At 46.0% G+C, this 17,636-nt stretch overlaps 2 protein-coding genes across 5 annotated transcripts in view; one reads left to right on the top strand and one right to left on the bottom strand.

The window, feature by feature from the left end:
• Positions 1-7,761: 7,761 nt before the first annotated feature.
• Positions 7,762-13,247, top strand: PLA2G2F (phospholipase A2 group IIF). 2 transcript variants are annotated; one of them, XM_082232616.1, is made up of 5 exons: positions 7,762-7,903; positions 9,966-10,007; positions 10,791-10,935; positions 12,244-12,350; positions 12,752-13,247. In XM_082232616.1, the coding sequence occupies exons 2-5, from the start codon at positions 9,968-9,970 to the stop codon at positions 12,919-12,921; spliced, it is 462 nt and encodes a 153-aa protein (XP_082088742.1). In that variant the 5' UTR covers positions 7,762-7,903; positions 9,966-9,967; the 3' UTR covers positions 12,922-13,247. The 2 variants fall into 2 exon arrangements, with proteins under 2 accessions (XP_082088742.1, XP_082088743.1); XM_082232617.1 differs by lacking the exon at positions 10,791-10,935 and having other exon boundaries at positions 7,767-7,903.
• A 984-nt stretch (positions 13,248-14,231) lies between these two features.
• Positions 14,232-17,636, bottom strand: part of STARD8 (StAR related lipid transfer domain containing 8) — a 70,072-nt gene continuing 66,667 nt past the window's right edge. For all 3 annotated transcript variants that reach the window (XM_082230813.1, XM_082230812.1, XM_082230814.1), the window contains one exon: positions 14,232-16,269. In XM_082230813.1, coding sequence (XP_082086939.1) covers positions 16,152-16,269 — 118 coding nt within the window. In that variant the 3' untranslated portion in view covers positions 14,232-16,151. The remainder of the gene's footprint in view (positions 16,270-17,636) is intronic.

Raw genomic sequence — 17,636 nt, 5'->3', positions numbered from 1 at the left:
TCCTGTGCTTGGCGCTTCCCAAAGCAATGCCCCTTGCACTACAGTTCCCAAGCACCCGGTAGCCAGCTGGTTGTTGGGCTCTTGGGACTCATTGTGCAAGAGATATGGACAGCGGGGTGGAGCAGGTGGGAAAAACGTCCACCTGAAGGCATTGGTTTTGCTCTGCAAAGGTCAACTCACCACAGATGATGTTCCCTGACTTGTAGGTGTAAGAATAGGTGGCAAGTTTGGAGTCACATCCCTGCTCATCCACTCTCTTGTAGCAACAGTCATGGTTACGACAGCACCTGAGGGCGGGGGGAATAAGAGCAAAGTGAAACAGTGTAAAATAAGGACAGGTGACCCTTTTCGTTTGGGCCACATGCCAGTGGTGGGCGGGGCCAGAAGGAAAAGCAGCTGGGGCAAAGGATGCAACTATTCTCCTTGTACAGGTGTGCAAAAGATAACGGTTCCCACACTCCCATTCACATCCCTCCAGCCTCCATCCAGGCAAAGCAGGAGACATTTATCAGTTCAAGGACATATTCCAGCCAGGCAAAAGAATTCAAGGAGGGCATGGACCTGGGGAGAGTCCTCAGGGCCAGAAAGAGGGGCTTGGAGGGCCACACTCCTGAAAGGAAAAGTGAATTGCCGGTAGGCAGGGCAGCAGGGATGCCCCCACGCGGCCCCATCCATAAAAGGTAAAGTTAAAGGGACCCCTGACCATTAGGTCCAGTTGTGACTGACTCTGGGGTTGCGGTGCTCATCTCGCTTTATTGGCCGAGGGAGCCGGTGTACAGCTTCTGGGTCATGTGGCCAGCATAACTAAGCTGCTTCTGGCGAACCAGAGCAGCACACGGAAACGCTGTTTACCTTCCCGCCAGAGTGGTACCTATTTATCTCCTTGCACTTTGACGTGCTTTCAAACTGCTAGGTTGGCAGGAGCAGGGACCGAGCAACGGGAGCTCACCCCGTCGCGGGGATTCGAACTGCCGACCTTCTGATCGGCAAGTCCTAGGCTCTGTGGTTTAACCCACAGCGCCACCCGCGTAGTATCATACCACTTTAAAGAGTCATGGCTCCCCCCCCAAAGCATCCTGGGAGGTATAGTTTGCTAAGGAGGTTGAGAATTGTTAGGCAGTCACTATTCCTTTAAAAAAACACACGACAATTCCCAAAGTTCCCTTGGAAGTGGGGTTGGTGGTTAAGCCACTCTGGGCCACAGCTTGGTGGAACAGCACATGTTCTGTATGTGAAAGGTCCCAGGTTCAAATCCTGACATCTCCAGGTAGGTCTGGCCTAGACTTCTGCCTGAAACCCTGGAGGGCCACAGAGGTTGGGTCAATGGACTGAGGGTCTGGCTCTGTAGGAAGCATATCCTGGTGTTCCCTAAAGGTTCATGTGGACTATTTATTAGCTTACCAGTCAGTTTGATCCTTTGGTATGCCTCTGCCTCCCCATCCACAATAACACCCATAGGCCATGTAATCTGGTATGGCATTTTTCCCAGTCATTTGTTTGATCATCTCAGCAAGTTGGATGAGACTGCCACCTGCTTCGATTGCACCTTGAAAACAGTCAGAGGGGGGAATCCTCAAATCACTGGGGTATTTACAAAGCAAATATGGGACTCTCTGGTTTGGTAAAGGAGGCTGAAGGAGAAGAACTTTTAAAAATATAAAGGAATCTGTTGGGAGGACCTATGTATATCTGTCTATCTGTCTATCTATCTATCTATCTATCTATCTATCTATCTATCTAATCTCCCAACATAAAGTGTTGTCTTTCATAGTTGGACCTCAGACTACCTGAGAAGCTCAACATGTTAAGAGGTTCTAAGCTGGTTGCTCCAGCTCAAACCGCATGGCTCTCATCAGCCATTCCTGAGTTTCTATACCAAACAATTTAGGAACTTTCACCACTTTGCAAATAAGCCAAGTCTTACTGCCTGTGCAACCTTTCTGACTGCTACATGGAAAAACACATGAACCTAAGCTTTGAAGAGTTTGTAAGTAAAACCGTTTTTAACTTACCAAGTGTGCGATCTATTCCTCTGCTGTGGGAAGAAGGACATTTTGGAACTCACAAAGGCATCTTTTAAAGATCCAGCAGCCTATATTTCCATGCTTTATTTGCTGCATATTTTAAATCTCTGCTGGGGTTCCCTCATCAAACCTGGATCTTGGCACCCAATTTTTTATACCTTTATTATCCTTTCCACCAACACTACAATGCCCATCATCCCTGATCATTGGCTTAAACTGTCTGGGAATGATGGGAGTTGTAGTCCAGCAACACCTGAGGACACCAGGCGGAAGAACATTGGCGTGGACAACAGGGTGTTAGATGGAACATGGACAGCTTCAAGTGCATCCCTAGCTCAGGGGCAGAACACCTGCTTTGCCTGTAGAACGTTCCAGCTTCAGCCTCCAGGTAGGTTTGGGGCATACCATTATCTGAAACACGGGCGGGGGGAGGGGAGCACTTTGCAAGTCCAACTCAACAGCGTAAGGACAGCTTCTTAAGTTTCTCTATCTGTGTGCTTGCCATTGATCTGAGTGGAGTGACGTAAGGGAGAGACTAAAATTTAAGTACGTGGATTTCTCCCCCCCCCCCCGCACATACTCACCACATGTCAGTAGCAATGCCACCACTGCAGACAGAGTCGTATTTGCCATGTGTGGCCCTGAAAAAGAAATTTAAACCTCTAGATCTGACATTCCTTTTACAGGAGCAGTGATGAACAAACAAAACAAAGACAGCAAAGTCATTCCCAAATAGCAGGTGTTACTTGTACAGTACAGTGGTACCTTGGGTTAAGAACTTAGTTCATTCTGGAGGTCCATTCTTAACCTGAAACTGTTCTTAACCTGAAGACCACTTTAGCTCATGGGGCCTCCCGCTGCCGCTGCACCGCTTCTGCGTGATTTCTGTTCTCATCCTGAAGCAAAGTTCTTAACCTGAGGTACTATTTCTGGGTTAGCGGAGTCTGTAACCTGAAGCGTCTGTAACCTGAAGCATCTGTAACCCGAGGTACCACTGTATGAGTAAGTAACACCAGCAACAATTGGCTTCTTGATAGAAGCCACGATGTGGCAGCGTCTCCTGCTCACTAGGGCAACTTCACAATCTGGAGCTGTGTCTGTTCTCTCTCTCTCTCTCTCTCTCTCTCTCTCTCTCTCTCTCTCTCTCTCTCTCCCTCTTTCCCCCCACTCTCTCTACTTACCTTTTCTGCTTATGGCAGGGAGAATTTCAGAGGCTGCAGATAACTTCTGCTTGGTGATCAAGGGTGAATATACATATATATATATATACACACACACACACTCCGCCCCATTAGGGACTGTTAACTCCGCCCCGTTAGGGATTGTTATACAGAAGTTATTCTTGTTAGGGCTTCCCTGTAAATAATTTTCAGATTCTCTTTCATAATTTCCATGTAATTGTCCATATGCTTCTTTTTAAACTGTAATAACTCACATTTCCTCCCATGCAGTTTTCTTAAGAAGAAGAAGAAGAAGGAGAAGAAAGGTACTCTGCTGGTCAGACATTTTGCTATCATCACAGTTGAGCGCAGCTTTAAAAGCGATGGCCAACAACGTAGATGGACTGAGCAATTTCATGAAGGGAAGATAAGGCTATGGATAGCCACTAGCCAGAATGGCTAGAGTTGACTCCACAGTTCTGAATACCAGTTATGGGGAACCACAGGAAGGGAGAGGACTTTTGTGTGCTTGGGTCTTGCTTACAGGTTCCCTACAAGTTCACTGCTGTGAGATCAGGTTGCTGAACTTCATTAACGTGTGACCCTGAAATTTTGGATCCCCTCCAAACCGATGCCAAAGTGTTGTGCTAGTTTTGCACCACAAACCCCACATTTTGTGTCGCCCTCCCAAACTGAGTAATTGACACTCAAACTGGGGGCCATAAGTATACCCCAAACCCCAACCTTGTCCGATGACATTTGGTGATTATGAACCTAGTCAACTGTATTCTACAAATGTCCTGCAAGTGACAAAGTGCAAAGCTATGAAGGGAACTTACCTGCATGAAGATGCAGTGCTTGCTACTGGACACATAGCCATACCAGGGTATGATACAGCAGGTGTCATATGATTACCTGGGTGTAATCATGTGACACAACTCTGCACAGCTCAAGGTTTATCAGCAGTACTTGGGCACTACCAAGATTCCAAGTCTGAGCGTTGATGACACAGGAAGATTGGTTAGCAGGGTTGATAGGGGTAATACAACAACAAACCTCTGGTTACGTGAAACATACTCAATAAACACACAAGATGTAAATGGCTGCACTTTTGAACAAACAAGGTACACTGTTCATTGTATCAAATTATAAAGTTCAATGAAAAAAGCAGAAGACCCAGTGGATCAGTTCATTCTATAGTCAGTTCATTCTATAGTCAGTTCATGCATAAGATCCATACATGTATAAGTGTCTATTCCACCTGTCTGTTCATAGAGTCCAATAATCCACATGAAGAGTTGTTACAGTTCCACAGAATCCTTTCACAGAGTCTAAGACAAGGATTTCCGGAATATTAGCCTTGTTTCGCCATCCTAGACTTCCTCAGTAGTACAGGCTCTAAGTAATGCAAATAAATACAATATCATAATCTCATACATTTTTCCAGTGAAAATAATATACAAAAACCATAAACAACTGTACATACCATATGCAATGTTACAGGATAGTGGATCTTATAGCATAGTAGTGGTTGCAGTAAGCAACATCTGTTACAAAGCAGTTTTACTATCTTGTAAAATTACATATGGTATGCACACTTATTTATGGTTTATTATTTTCACTGGAAAAATGTGTTTATTGGGTTGATAGGGGTGGCAAGGGAGAAAAATTTGGGCAGATACTTCTGTATAATGCTGTTTGAAATTCAGACACCAGAAAAATCTATCCAGTGTGCAGCGTGCTGTCTGAATAACACGACACAGAGAAGACAAAACATTGCGTTTTCATTTTATCCCATGAACCACCCTGAGACATGCAGGTATAGGGTGGTATATAAATTTAATAAGTAAAAAAATAAATAGAAAATAATATTGGCTGGGAATGCAGCACCATGACGGCTCACAACAACCTAAGATGGTTGTTGTAAACATTTCCCCATCTCTCATGTCAGCATGCATCCAGACATTCACAAAGTTTCCATTCCTGTCAGAATACCCGAACGAGTGTGATAAGGTTTTGAATGAAAACCAGGGATTGCCAAATTTGCCTGATTGCAACATCAGGAATGACATTGCACACCTGGTGAACCTGAAGGCAAAATGACCTTGTCTTTGAGGGCAGCGTCACCTAACTTGACACTTCTACTGAAGAAGCACAGCGCTGGTTGTGAAAGCACATGATATAAGAAATGTGAAGTCACTGCTGAAAAATCATCACTGTTGACATGAGTAAACTGAGGGAGAGGGCAAGGAGATAGGCATGCCAACAAATTGTGAGATAAGCAGGCCTTTTTTCCAGCTGGAATTCACCAGAACTCAGTTCCGGCACGTCTCAGGTGCACATTATTGCTATGATAAGAGAACAAGGGAACACTGGAGCACTGGAAACAATGCTGGATTTATGTATAAGCTAAACAAGCTATAGCTTAGGCCCCACTCTCTTGGCCCCCCCCAAAAAAAATTAAGAAAAACACCCTGGATGTACATTTCCAAAATAGAAGATAAAAAACAAATAAGATAAAACCTACATACAGCAACAGTGCTTTGTGCTGTGTAGGCTCCTATGATGTACGTAATGGATCCCGCCTGCTAGCCTGCTCCCTAAAATATCACTGGTTAGATACCTATTAGGTCCATAAATTACCACATAGCATATATTCAACACACACACACAAAACAGCAACAATTTGTTGTTGACAAAGGACAGCTGGACATATAAAGGGCCCCATTACCTTCAGTAGCTTAGGGCCTCATCAAACCTAAATCCAGCCCTGACTGGAGATAGGTAAGCAATAATTCTGGACAGAATTGGAGGGCTTCATCCCAAAGAAGATGCGAAGACAGAAGAAGAAAGCAATGAAGTATGTTTTCCTGCTGGTACAGGGGCAATGCTTTCATTCTCAGGGTAGAAGAAATAAACCAAACATTGTTCCTGGAACTAGAGTTAACCAGCAGATGCTTCCAGGAAGGCTTATTTCAAGGACCTGAAGAGTACAGCGTTCAAGCATATAACTCTAACCATGCCTCTGGATGGCTTCATTTCCAAGCACATTCTGACCATGGAGGGCACCAGGAAGCTTGCTGCTGCAACTCGTACTACAGGTGTGATCGATGAGGGTGATAGGAAGCAAATGCCTCAGGAAAAGACTACGAAAGCAAAGGAGGAAGTGCAGGATTTCCACAGATTCTTTTTTTAAAAAAAGAATTCATTTTTATTAAATTTACCATTTAAACAATCCAATCCAATCACATTAAATATTCCAGATTATACATATACATATCAAATAATCCAAATATTCTGCCAAATTATAAAAAAATTAATGGGACTTCCCATGCTTCAAGTTCGGAGGGTTCTGATCATCTCATATCTCTACTGCTTTTCATAGTCATTTCCAATAGTTCCTCTAATTCTTCCTGTTGCTAACCTAGGATTTCAACAGATTCAAAGGATCACATCGGTCTCAAGACAATGCTGAAGAGACAAGGAAATTAGGAACCAATACCAGGCTAAGTAATTCAGGCAATGCACAAGCTCTGCTTTCAGAGAATGGCGACAAGGATATCAATAGATGCTGGGGTATCAACAGTGTGCCAGAAGTGAGAAGGTCATTCAGTTTGTGTGTGACAGAACAAGTGCACAGAACATCCCTGCAGAAGACCCTCTGGTGCACTACGTGGTAGAGATGAAGGTCAATGAGAACGGGGTGGTGGGGTGGTTGTGGTCGAAAGAAACAGGAAGTCAAGAAACAGAAAGTTACCTAAAAGCACAAGCAGAATGGCAACAGATAAATCTCAGCAAGGCCAAATGTGTACCGCCAATTTGTCTTCTCAGGGGACCAGACAAAGTTGGATGTTTGAGTGTCATCTTGTAACCCTGGTTTGAGTATCAATTACTCAAGTTTTTGGGGGGCGTGGTGTGGGAAAAGTCATCAGAAGGATTAAGAATGTGGAAAGGGTGTTACGCTTAGGCATGAGAATGGCAATGTTGCATGTACATCCCCATTTCTCTCCTCTTCTGCTGTAGTTCACTCAGAAAGTCATAGCAATTGCCAAGGCAAGTGAAATCAGGACCCTGGACAGCCACCGGTGGGCCCTGCTGGCTGAGCTATGGAAGATGTTGTCTTGGCAAAGGTCTAGCAAAGACCTCATGAGCTATGAAAAGATGTTGTCACAGCAAAGGCGGCTGGCAGGGCCTTCAGTTCCAATGGCTCTGCTCTTGAAGGTCTGCAATCCTTAAAAGACCTGGAATTTACTCTGCAGTTCATGTTCCTGCATGGCTGTGGAACAGGAGATGCTATAGGGGAGTTATCTCTAGAACCTGATGGTGATTAAGGATCCACATAATCAGTCCTCAGAAAGTGATTCAGAGCAGTTTTGTCTGAATGGGATAACTTGTGTGTCATCTGAAGCTGAGTTCTTGGATTGAGATTGGGACTCAGGTGCGGGGGACGTCCCATCCTCCATCTGAGAAATGTTGAGTGGCAAGACCTTCTCCTTATTCTCTTCTTTCCCCTTCCTTCCCCCCTCTGCTCTGCGGATTCCATGGCTCTAAGCATCACAATTGTGTTAGATTCTGAAGGGAAAGCATGAGATCTAATGGCCAGTGGTGGGCAATGTATCACTCTCTTGACTCCATGCGCCATGGTTCCTGGTCTCAGAAGTTCAACTCAGATGAACTTCTCTACAGGACAGAAAGAAGCTGGGAGCTGACCATTAATAGGTGTCCATCATACCTGGGACTGGGGGGTCAGTTTGTGTTGTTGTGCGTTCATGGAGTACTAACCAGAGCTAAGTTGACATTTCTCAGAAGAAATTTAATGCTTACTCTGACAGTTATGCTCATTCCCGAAATAAGTCCTGTTTGATGAAAGTCCCGTACATTGTACATCTTAGTAGCTTCCTCCTTGAAGCTTCCTCATTGAAGCTTCTCGGCCTTTTGGCTAAGATCAAGTGTAGAAGCTTCCTCCTAGTTGTTGTTGTTGTTGTTTAGGGGGATTTGTGATGACCACGGGTTTAATTGTATGCAAATCCAGCACTTTGAGTTTCTCATACGGTGTTTATTAATGCTCCCCTCCGGTGGGAAATAGTGCTACTTTGCAATTATATACTGTATTTATAACTATATTTTTTATATAGGAATGTCCCTGGCACATTTCCTGGAGGTTTTATAAAGAAAAGAAGTTGCTACAAATTGGGTCTGAAAGAAATCAAGAGGACACTGTGGGTGCTGTTCTCTGGGAAGAGGGATTGACCCTTAAAACTTTCTGGAAATTGTAGCTCTGTGAAGGGAACAGGAGTCTCTTAACAACTCTCAGCATCCTTCCCAAACTGCAGCTCCCAGAATTCTTTGGGAGAAGCCATGACATAAAGTGGTATCACAGTGTTTTAAATGTATGGCATGAACATGCCTTGGTGTCTGTTCTTTGCATCTGCAAATATGCTTATGTTATATTTGGGCTATCACGATGCCATGGTGAAGTTAGGTAATATTAGACTCTGAGTTAAAAATTACTTCCCCGTTCTTTAGCTGGAAATGTGCGTTACTTCTAAATGTTATCAGCCAACCCTGCTGCTTTTGGGAGGCCCTGGACCTCTGCTGCAAAGCGCTCTCTTTGGGGCTGCTCTGGAAAAGTGCCTGGAATCTTCCACTGACCCAAAATGTGACAGCATATCCTCCAACATTTCTCTGATGAAAATAGAGATGTCCCATTCCATAATGATAATTTTACTATTTATACCTCACGCATCTAGCTGGGTTGCCCCAGCCACTCTGGGCAGCTTTCAACATATATAAAAACATAATAAAACATTAAACGTTTCATTAAACATTAAAGCCCTTCAGATGGCTCAGGGGTCGGATAACTCCATATCCTTCAACATTTCTCCAATGAATATAGGGACATCCTAAGGAAAAGTGGGACATTCTGGGATCAATTCAGAAACCGGGACAGTGTCTCTAAATCAGGGATGTCCCTGGAAAATAGGGAATTTTGGAGGGTCTGTGAAAGGAGTGTATCACTTTGCTGTTGAAACAATCGCACCAGCTTCTGATTGGTTTCCAGGCTCAATTCAAAGCACTTCTAAAGGCATTTAAAGACATTTTAACTTCTGCACCCTTGGATATCTGAAGCGTAGCCTCTTCTCTTAAACCTGCATGGTTATTCAGATCATCTGCAGAGACCCTCCTGAAATCCCCCCCCCAACCCCCTAGCATCTGAAGTATATCAAGTGAGGATCTCTAGTTCTCAGAGAAACCTCCAGAGAGTGAAACTTTGGTGCAGAGACCCCAAGATTGCTACCCAAACATTGAGACATGTGACCTATATGAGTTCTAGTTTTATGAAAGGCCCAGCCCTCTTATACCAGCCCTTCCCCAAACTCGTGATCACCAGCCCAGGGACAATGGGAGTTGTAGTCCAACAACACGGACTACCTGGCTTTAATGTAAGTCACTTTGGGGCTAGCAGATATGTAGCAAACAATAATAAACATCTGAAGGGCACCAGGGCAAGGGTGGCTGTTTCAAAGCAAGGAGCCCTTTTCCAGCCTGAGAACCAGATTTCGGCCACTTTTTCCTGGTTAAAATGGACAAGGCCAGTAGCAAAGCAGGGTGAGGACTAGAGAGGAAAACGAAAACTATTTTTGTGACAGTTCGTAAAATGTAAAGTGATGTTACAATTCTGAATGTGAGGAATCTGTGGTTTTTATTAGCGCTTTGTTCCTCAGGTGATCAGCTGATGTGGGAATTACCTCTTCCCTTTTCTGCTTCTTGTTTTCCTCAGACATGAGGCGACATCTCCTGATTGCTATCTTGGGGGTGGGCGGTAAGTGCTAAAAAGTTCCTCGCTTACTTTTGCTACCAGAAGCCCCTTTTTCTCAGCAAGCTGCCTTGTGCCAAGTCAGGCGCTTGGTCCCCCTCTGGATCGGTATTGTCAGCACTGACGGGTAGCAACCCTCCAGGAAACTGGGCAGTATCCATTGATCTGATTGGACCCCACCCAGATACCATCTTCTATTGAACAGTGGGCTATAAATCATTTATGGAAAGAAAGAAAGAAAGAAAGAAAGAAAGAAAGAAAGAAAGAAAGAAAGAAAGAAAGAAAGAAAGAAAGAAAGGAAGGAAGGAAGGAAGGAAGGAAGGGAGCCATCTTAGCCCGTCTTGTGCTGGAAAGGGTTTGGACCTGTCAGCTGCTGAGACATCCACCCACTGGTGGATGTCAGCCAGCAACCCCTTCCCACCTGCCAAATGTGGGTGGGTGGGCAGAGGTGCCCCCAGGGGGGTCCCTACTGGCAGAAGGGGGTGCTCCAGAGATGGGGAAATGGAGGGGCTGAGCCTGCCTGGGATCCGCCGGATCACGAGCGGGTGAGATAAGTTGCAAAATCCGGCTAAGTGCAAATTTCGAAGGCCAGCCGTGATTCGATTTGAGCATTGCTTTGGAAATAGGGGCACCTGCCATGGCATGCGAATGGCATTGAATTGCCCTCCTGTCTCTGGACCAGATCCGGGCCGAGGTGGGCTTTTTGCAGTTTCTCGCTCCAAAATGCGGACCGTGACAGGGGACCCCCGCCTGTTTTCCTCCTCCTGCTGCTGCTTGTTCCCTTCCCAGCTCTGTCCATCATCCACGGCAGCCTGCTCAACTTCAAGTTGCTGATCGAGAGGATTACCCACAAAAACGCCCTCATCCACTTCAATGGATACGGGTGCTACTGTGGAAAGGGCGGGAGAGGGAAGCCGAGGGACCAGACAGACATGTGAGTTGGCCGGCGCGATACCCTGGGCCTCCACAAAGACACCACGAGCCTCACTCAGCCAGACGGGGTGGGGGGCGGCTTTGCTTGCAGGCGATGCCAGATATTCCTGGTAGGTGGGGTCTGGTGCGCCAGAAACCGGTGTGCATCAACAATGCATCCCTCCCTGTGATGCTGCCATGCCAGCATAAGTGGGTGAAGAAGAGGGCTGATCAACCTGCTCAAACACATTTCCCTCTGTTAGGACAGGGCTGGGGAAACCTCAAGACTGAACTCTACAGCGCCACCTGGTGTCACAGTGTTATAACACATTTAAAACGCCTTTTGTGTGTGTAGTAATGTACAGTGGTACCTTGGGTTAAGAACTAATTCATTCTGGAGGTCCGTTCTTAACCTGAAACTATTCTTAGCCTGAGGTACCACTTTAGCTAATGGGGCCTCCCGCTCCCACTGCACGTTTTCTGTTCTCATCCTGAAGCAAAGTTCTTAACCCGAGGTACTATTTCTGGGTTAGCGGACTCTGTAACCTGAAGCGTCTGTAACCTGAGGCGTCTGTAGCCCGAGGTACCACTGTAGCTGAGTTCCATATCAGTGTGTATGAAGATTCAATGTTTAGACTGTTTTTAAGGAAAGTGCTGGTGCTCTGCTGTTTTCAGTGTAGCTATCCGCATGTTTTAACAGATCTCTGTGGGTTAAACCACAGAGCCTTGGACTTGCCGGTCAGGAGGTCAGCAGTTCGAATCCCCGCGACGGGGTGAGCTCCCGTTGCTCAGTCCCTGCTCCTGCCAACCTAGCAATTCGAAAGCACGTCAAAGTGCAAGTAGATAAATAAGTACTGCTCCTGTGGGAAGGTAAACGGCGTTTCCGTGCACTGCTCTGGTTCGCCAGAAGCGGCTTAGTCATGCTGGCCACATGACCCGGAAGCTGTATGTCGGCTCCCTCGGCCAATAAAGCGAGATGAGGGTCGCAACCCCAGAGTCAGTCACGACTGGACCTAGTGGTCAGGGGTCCCTTTACCTTTACCTTTTAACACACACATTTCTATTAATGCTTGTTTTTTAATTATTGCTTTTCCCTCTAGCTTTTAGCCGTTTCTATTTTAGGTGTAAGCCACCTTGAATCCCTGTCTGGTAAAACTGTGGGATTTAAATAAATATAGTAATAACAATATTTTATTTTATTTTTAAATGAAAGCTCAGCAGCGCAGTGGAGGGGGGGGGAGGACACCAAAATTCTCAAAATCTCAACAGGGGCTTCCTGCCAGCAGGACTTCCTCCCCCTGCACCCCCCCCCCATTTTCTCCCCTTCCAGGTGCTGCTATAAACACGACTGCTGCTATGAGGGTCTACACAACAAGCAGTGCCACCCATATATTGATCACTACAGATACCTGATCATCAATGACGATGTTATCTGTGGTGAGTGGCGGGCAGAAGGATTTGGGTTTATTTTCCTTTGCCCACCTTCCCTTTAGAAGAAGGAGGCCATTCATAGAACCATTCCACAGAACTGTCTCCAGATATGCCCCACCCCCATTTATTTCTGGTGGTCTCGATCAGGCCTGCTGAACTCTCCCTGAGCTGCACCCCTCACTGGCCTTGCTTCTTGCCCGCCTGGAGACGTTCAGCTTGGCCAAAACATGTTCTCAAACTCTGGCAATGCCTGTTGCTTGCCTGGGAGGAGAATGAAGAGGGTGTGTGTGTGAATGTGTTTAGACGCCGGCTTACGGTACAAAGGCACTTCTCCCATGAGGTTCCAGTCAAAAGGAAGCTTTGCATCCTGCAAGCCTGACGTCTCCTTGCCGCTTTTGCCTCTGCAGAGTACAGAAACAATTCCCACTGTGCCGTGTTGGCGTGCGAATGTGACCGCCATGCGGCCCTCTGCTTCCGAAAGTATGCCAAAACGTACAACAAGAAGTACCACCGTTACCCCTACGTCTTGTGCAAAGAAACCACCCCTAAATGTCGAGGCAGCAAGAAGCCGAAGTAGGAAAGTCCGAGGAGCAGGCAAACCGGATGCGGGCTTGATGCAGAGGATTGCTTTGAGAGGGCAATCTCTCCCGTGGGAAAGAGGACCAGAGCGGAAATGCAGAGGGTTTTCTTGCTTGTGTGTTTTTCTGCATGGATTCCAAAGTCAGCAGCATTTACTGTTGAATTTTTGAAATCTCTGCATTTCAAAGTTCACGTTTGATGTCAAAGGGACGCGCCCCACAAGCTGCATCTTAATTTGCAAAATTGACGTGTTGGCGTCTCAGTGCTTCTCCTCGCCCCAAGGACTAAATCCAAGATTTGTCTATTACTGGAAATGTGGGGCATGGGCAGCAATAAACATTTATTTATTTATTTATTTATTTATTTATTTATTTATTTACACGAACTCTTTGTTAAAATTGTTTTTCTTCCCAACCCTTCAAAAAGTGTACCTGGCAAGCAGTTCTAGCTGTGTAAAAGAGATGACTGTAGGGGTCTACCTATAAAATGGCTGTATTCCAAGTCAGAACCCTGGCCCATTAAGCTACCTCTCCCATGGTGTCATCTGCAAAGTCCTTCAAGTCATTTACAAAGATATTGAACAACACAAGGCCTAGGACAGAACCCTGTGGCAACCCACCTGTCCCAGGATGATGAGGAACTATTAGTGAGCACTCTTTGGGTTTGGTCAGTTAACCAGCTGCAAATTCCCATAGCAGTAGCATTGTCCAGCCCACATTTTACCATCTTTTCTGCAATGATATCATGGGGGACTTTGTCAAAAGCCGTACTGAAATCAAGATACATTACGTCCACAGCATTCCTCTGATCTACCAAGCTTGTAACTCAAAACCTATGCTTGGCTCTTTGTAGTCACAGCATTCTTTTCTAAGTGTTCACAGAATGACTTTTAAATTATCTGTTCTATTACCTTTCTATCAGCATCAAGCTGACCTGCTGGTAGTTGTCTGGGTCTTCCCTTCCCACCCCTGTTTTGAAGATGGGGACGACACTAGCCCACTTCCAGTCCTCAGGGACCTTTCCTCCCAGAATTCTCAAAGATTATAGACGAAGGCTCTGAGATTACATCTTGGCAGGGTGAGGGGTGGGAAAGGGCCTTCTCTGTGGTGGCCCATAAGCTGTTGAAATCCTTCCCTACAGAGGCGTGCCTACATTGAACAGCTTCTAGAGAAGGCTAAAGACACATGGCTTTACCCTAGTGTTCGACATTTGAGGTTTATATTTGTAGGACCTGCCTTATTCCTGTAATTTTGTTTTTAACACTGTCTTTTAGGTGTTGTAATAATCATATTCATCAGCAGCCAGTGACCAGGTTAGTACTTTATTTATTACACAGAGACAGGGAGTTTCCTCTCTCCTTTTGACACCCCGCAACGGCTTTAGTACAAAAAAACCACCTTTAAATACAAAATACGCTGCTTCCTCTCGCACACACGTACACACATACAAACATACACACCTCTGTCCAAATGCTCTCCCACTCAAGTTATATATTAAATATTACAACTGTACAGTATTTATACGTGCGAGAGGAAAAATTGATTAGAGAAATAACAGCCCCACCCCCAAGGTATTAGTAAGACAAAAAATACCCCCACAAATGTTACACCAGTTATTTCTATTTGAGTTCACAGAATCCAAAGAATGTAGAGTTGGAAGGTACCCCCACGTTTCATCTAGTCTGACCCCCTGCGATGCAGGAATCACAGCTAAAGAATCCCTGACTGTGGGCCATCCAACCTCGGTTTAAAAACCTCCAATGATTTATAGAACCATAGGATTGTAAGAGTTGGAAGGATCCCCAAAAAGTCTCCTAGTCTGATCCTCTGCAGTGCAAGAGTTGACAAGAGCCGTTGAATTGATCACCTGCAGAACAGACACCGTTAGATCTCTAACAAAAATTGGAAAAGTTTTCATGCCTTCCAGCTGGAATGCTGCCTAGTCAGTTGGACCCCTGGTTACAGAAAAATAAAATAAAAGGCCAAGGTTAGCCAATGTCAAACTATTGATTTAGAAAGATCAGAGGACCACAGCCATCTGATGGAGGATGCAGTGACATCACTTTTCCTCCCTCCAAACTCCACTGGAATCATGTAGTTGGCATTCAAGAGCAAGATATGTGTCCTCAGGACACAAGACCCCAGGCTTTGGTCACACTCATCTGCATCCGTCGCCCTTTGGTTTTGCCAAGAATAGCATCAAATATCTCTGAGCCAATGGGCTCTTTGTCATGTTCAGTGAAAGGTCTCCCATGCAAAAGTGGAAACACCTGGACTCAGTTGCCAGTTCTGTGCTACTCATGTGATAAGAATCATAGCGTTGGAAAGGACCCTGAGGGTCATCTAAGCACAACCCCCTGCCATGCAGGAATGGTGGCAGCATATAGGAATAAATCTTTTTCTGGCTCCCTCTCTCCCTCTCCTACACACGTACATACACTCTTGCCCCCATGTGCTACAACACAGCTGTTCATCCTGCAATGCCTCCTACACACAAACTTGACTGCCAACTAACCTTCCCTGTTCCCTGCAGCGTCATCCCCTGACTCCTGTAGACAACTTTGCCCTCCTCTAGCATCCCTCTGCACGCCATCTCCATCAATCCTGCCGTCACAGAATCACAGAACTGTAGAGTTTGGAGAAGAGACCTCAAGGGTCATCAGTTCCAACCCAGAACTAGTTTATTTAGCTGGATCAGACGGTTGGGTTCACCTAGCCTAGGACTGTCTTCCTTTGGCTGGTGGTGGACCTCCTTGCCAGCCCACAACCTTAGAAGATTTGCAGGTGGAGATGCTCCTCACCCACCTCCACCCTTGTGGCCCGGCTCTTCTCCTTTCCCCTGAAATTGTAGAATTGGAAGGGACCCCAAGGTTATCCAATCCAACCCCCTGCAATGCAGGAATCACAGCTAAATGGGTATCTGGATGCTGGATCCATTGGTGGTGTGGGGAGTGGATGGACAGCCCTCAGAGGCTTTGAGAAGGAACCTCCAAGATGGCTTCCCAGACATGAAGCACACTGCTCAACCAGGAAAGGGTGCCATCACGAACGGAGGAGACCTTTCTGCTCCTTGGGGCAGCTCAGCCTTGAAGAGCTGATGTTTCTGGATAGGAGGGGCAGAGGCTGCTCAGTTCGCAGGTGTTCAGGCACCTGGAAAAGCGCCTCCCCTCTAGCGAAGGCTGAAGCCACTCCACATTCCAAGAGCGTCCAAGAGTGCCAGAAGCCCCCTTCAGATCTTTGTCTCTGGACCACTTGGGTCGAGTGCCGGGAAAGAGTCTCGGATCCTGGCCAGCTCCATGGCGCAGAGGCGGCCGAAAACTTTGCTGTACCAGTCTGGAGACCGTCCCCTGGAAAGACAAAAGAGCAACAGGTTAGCGGGGGGCATCTTCCACGCTGCACAAGCGGAATTCCCTGTTCATTGATACTGAGACTCCATCAAAGTCTCAGGAGGAGTAGGAAGATGCCCAGGCAATCTGCAAGGGCTTTAGTTGTTGGACAGTGGAATGGACTTGGTGGAGGACTCTCCTTCGTTGGAGGGTTAAAAAACAAACAAAAACTGATTTTATTTATTTTCATGGTACAGACGATAAATTTTGAGAAAACAATTGTTACAACAGTAAACAACAAGTAACTTGTCCTGATAAAATGGCAGACTTTTATCATGCCATGCGTTAAAAGTTTCATTTGGCTGGGCGGATTCCTGCCGCAGTCCGAACTATGTATGTATTCAATGAGCATTTGCCATATGTTATAAAAGGAACATGGATTGTGTTTGGCACTCTCACTTGGCATGTTAGTTTCTCAGCCAATGCTATTGACCATACTCTGTTATACCAAGAATCCGTGTTCAGCCCATCACCGGTTTTCCAACATCTGGCTATCTCCATATGAGCAGCAGTCAATAGAAAGGCTAAGGGGTCAACTTTAGGATAATCATGAGAGCCAGTGTGGTGTAGTGGTTAAGAGCGGTAGTCTCGTAATCTGGGGAACCGGGTTAGCGTCTCCGCTCCTCCACATGCAGCTGCTGGATGACCTTGGGCCAGTCACACTTCTTTGAAGTCTCTCAGCCCCACTCACCTCACAGAGTGTTTGTTGTGGGGGAGGAAGGGAAAGGAGAATGTTAGCCACTTTGAGACTCCTTCTGGTAGTGATAAAGCAGGATATCAAATCCAAACTCTTCTTCAGACAGGATCCTAAGCCCAAGTAGTGAAAGTGCAGGGGACATTTTTTAAAGCTGAGGTCAGATGGCCATCTGCCAGGGATGCTTTAACTGAGATTCCTGCAACAGGTTAGCACACCTCTTTGAACTTTTTGACACCTGAGGTGCTTCACTGAATGGTGCCCAACTCTTTTCCACCATCGACTCTGTTCCGTTCGACTTGGAGCAGTTTTGTTTTATAGCAGCACTGGTTTCCTCTGCTTTTATAACCATGTGCTGCATGGCTGAGATTCCTGCGTTGCGGGGGGTTGGACTCTGCAATTCTATAAAATGAAAGGACTCGGCCTCTGAAACCCTGGATACCCACGGACAGTCCATTTAGGCCAGTGTTTCCCAAACTTGGGTCTCCCGCTGTTTGTGGACTACAATTCCCTTCATCCCTGACCACTGGCCTTGCTAGCCAGGGATAATGGGAGCTGTAGTCCCAAAACAGTTGCGAGACCCAAGCTTGGGACACCCTGCTTTAGGCAATACAGAGTCAGGCAGACCAATATT

Source organism: Podarcis vaucheri (assembly GCF_965113315.1).
Source record: "Podarcis vaucheri genome assembly, chromosome: 7".
NCBI classification, from domain to species: domain Eukaryota; kingdom Metazoa; phylum Chordata; class Lepidosauria; order Squamata; family Lacertidae; genus Podarcis; species Podarcis vaucheri.
Note: the sequence above shows the minus strand (reverse complement) of the source record. Positions and strands in the feature narration are given on the sequence as shown.

Excerpts from the sequence above, each read along its gene's own strand:
- PLA2G2F (XM_082232616.1), top strand. The coding sequence starts at position 9,968 with ATGAGGCGACATCTCCTGATTGCTATCTTGGGGGTGGGCG. Across the intron at positions 10,008-10,790 it reads TGCTATCTTGGGGGTGGGCG|CTCTGTCCATCATCCACGGC; the intron begins GTAAGTGCTAAA and ends TTCCCTTCCCAG. Across the intron at positions 10,936-12,243 it reads CCGAGGGACCAGACAGACAT|GTGCTGCTATAAACACGACT; the intron begins GTGAGTTGGCCG and ends CTCCCCTTCCAG.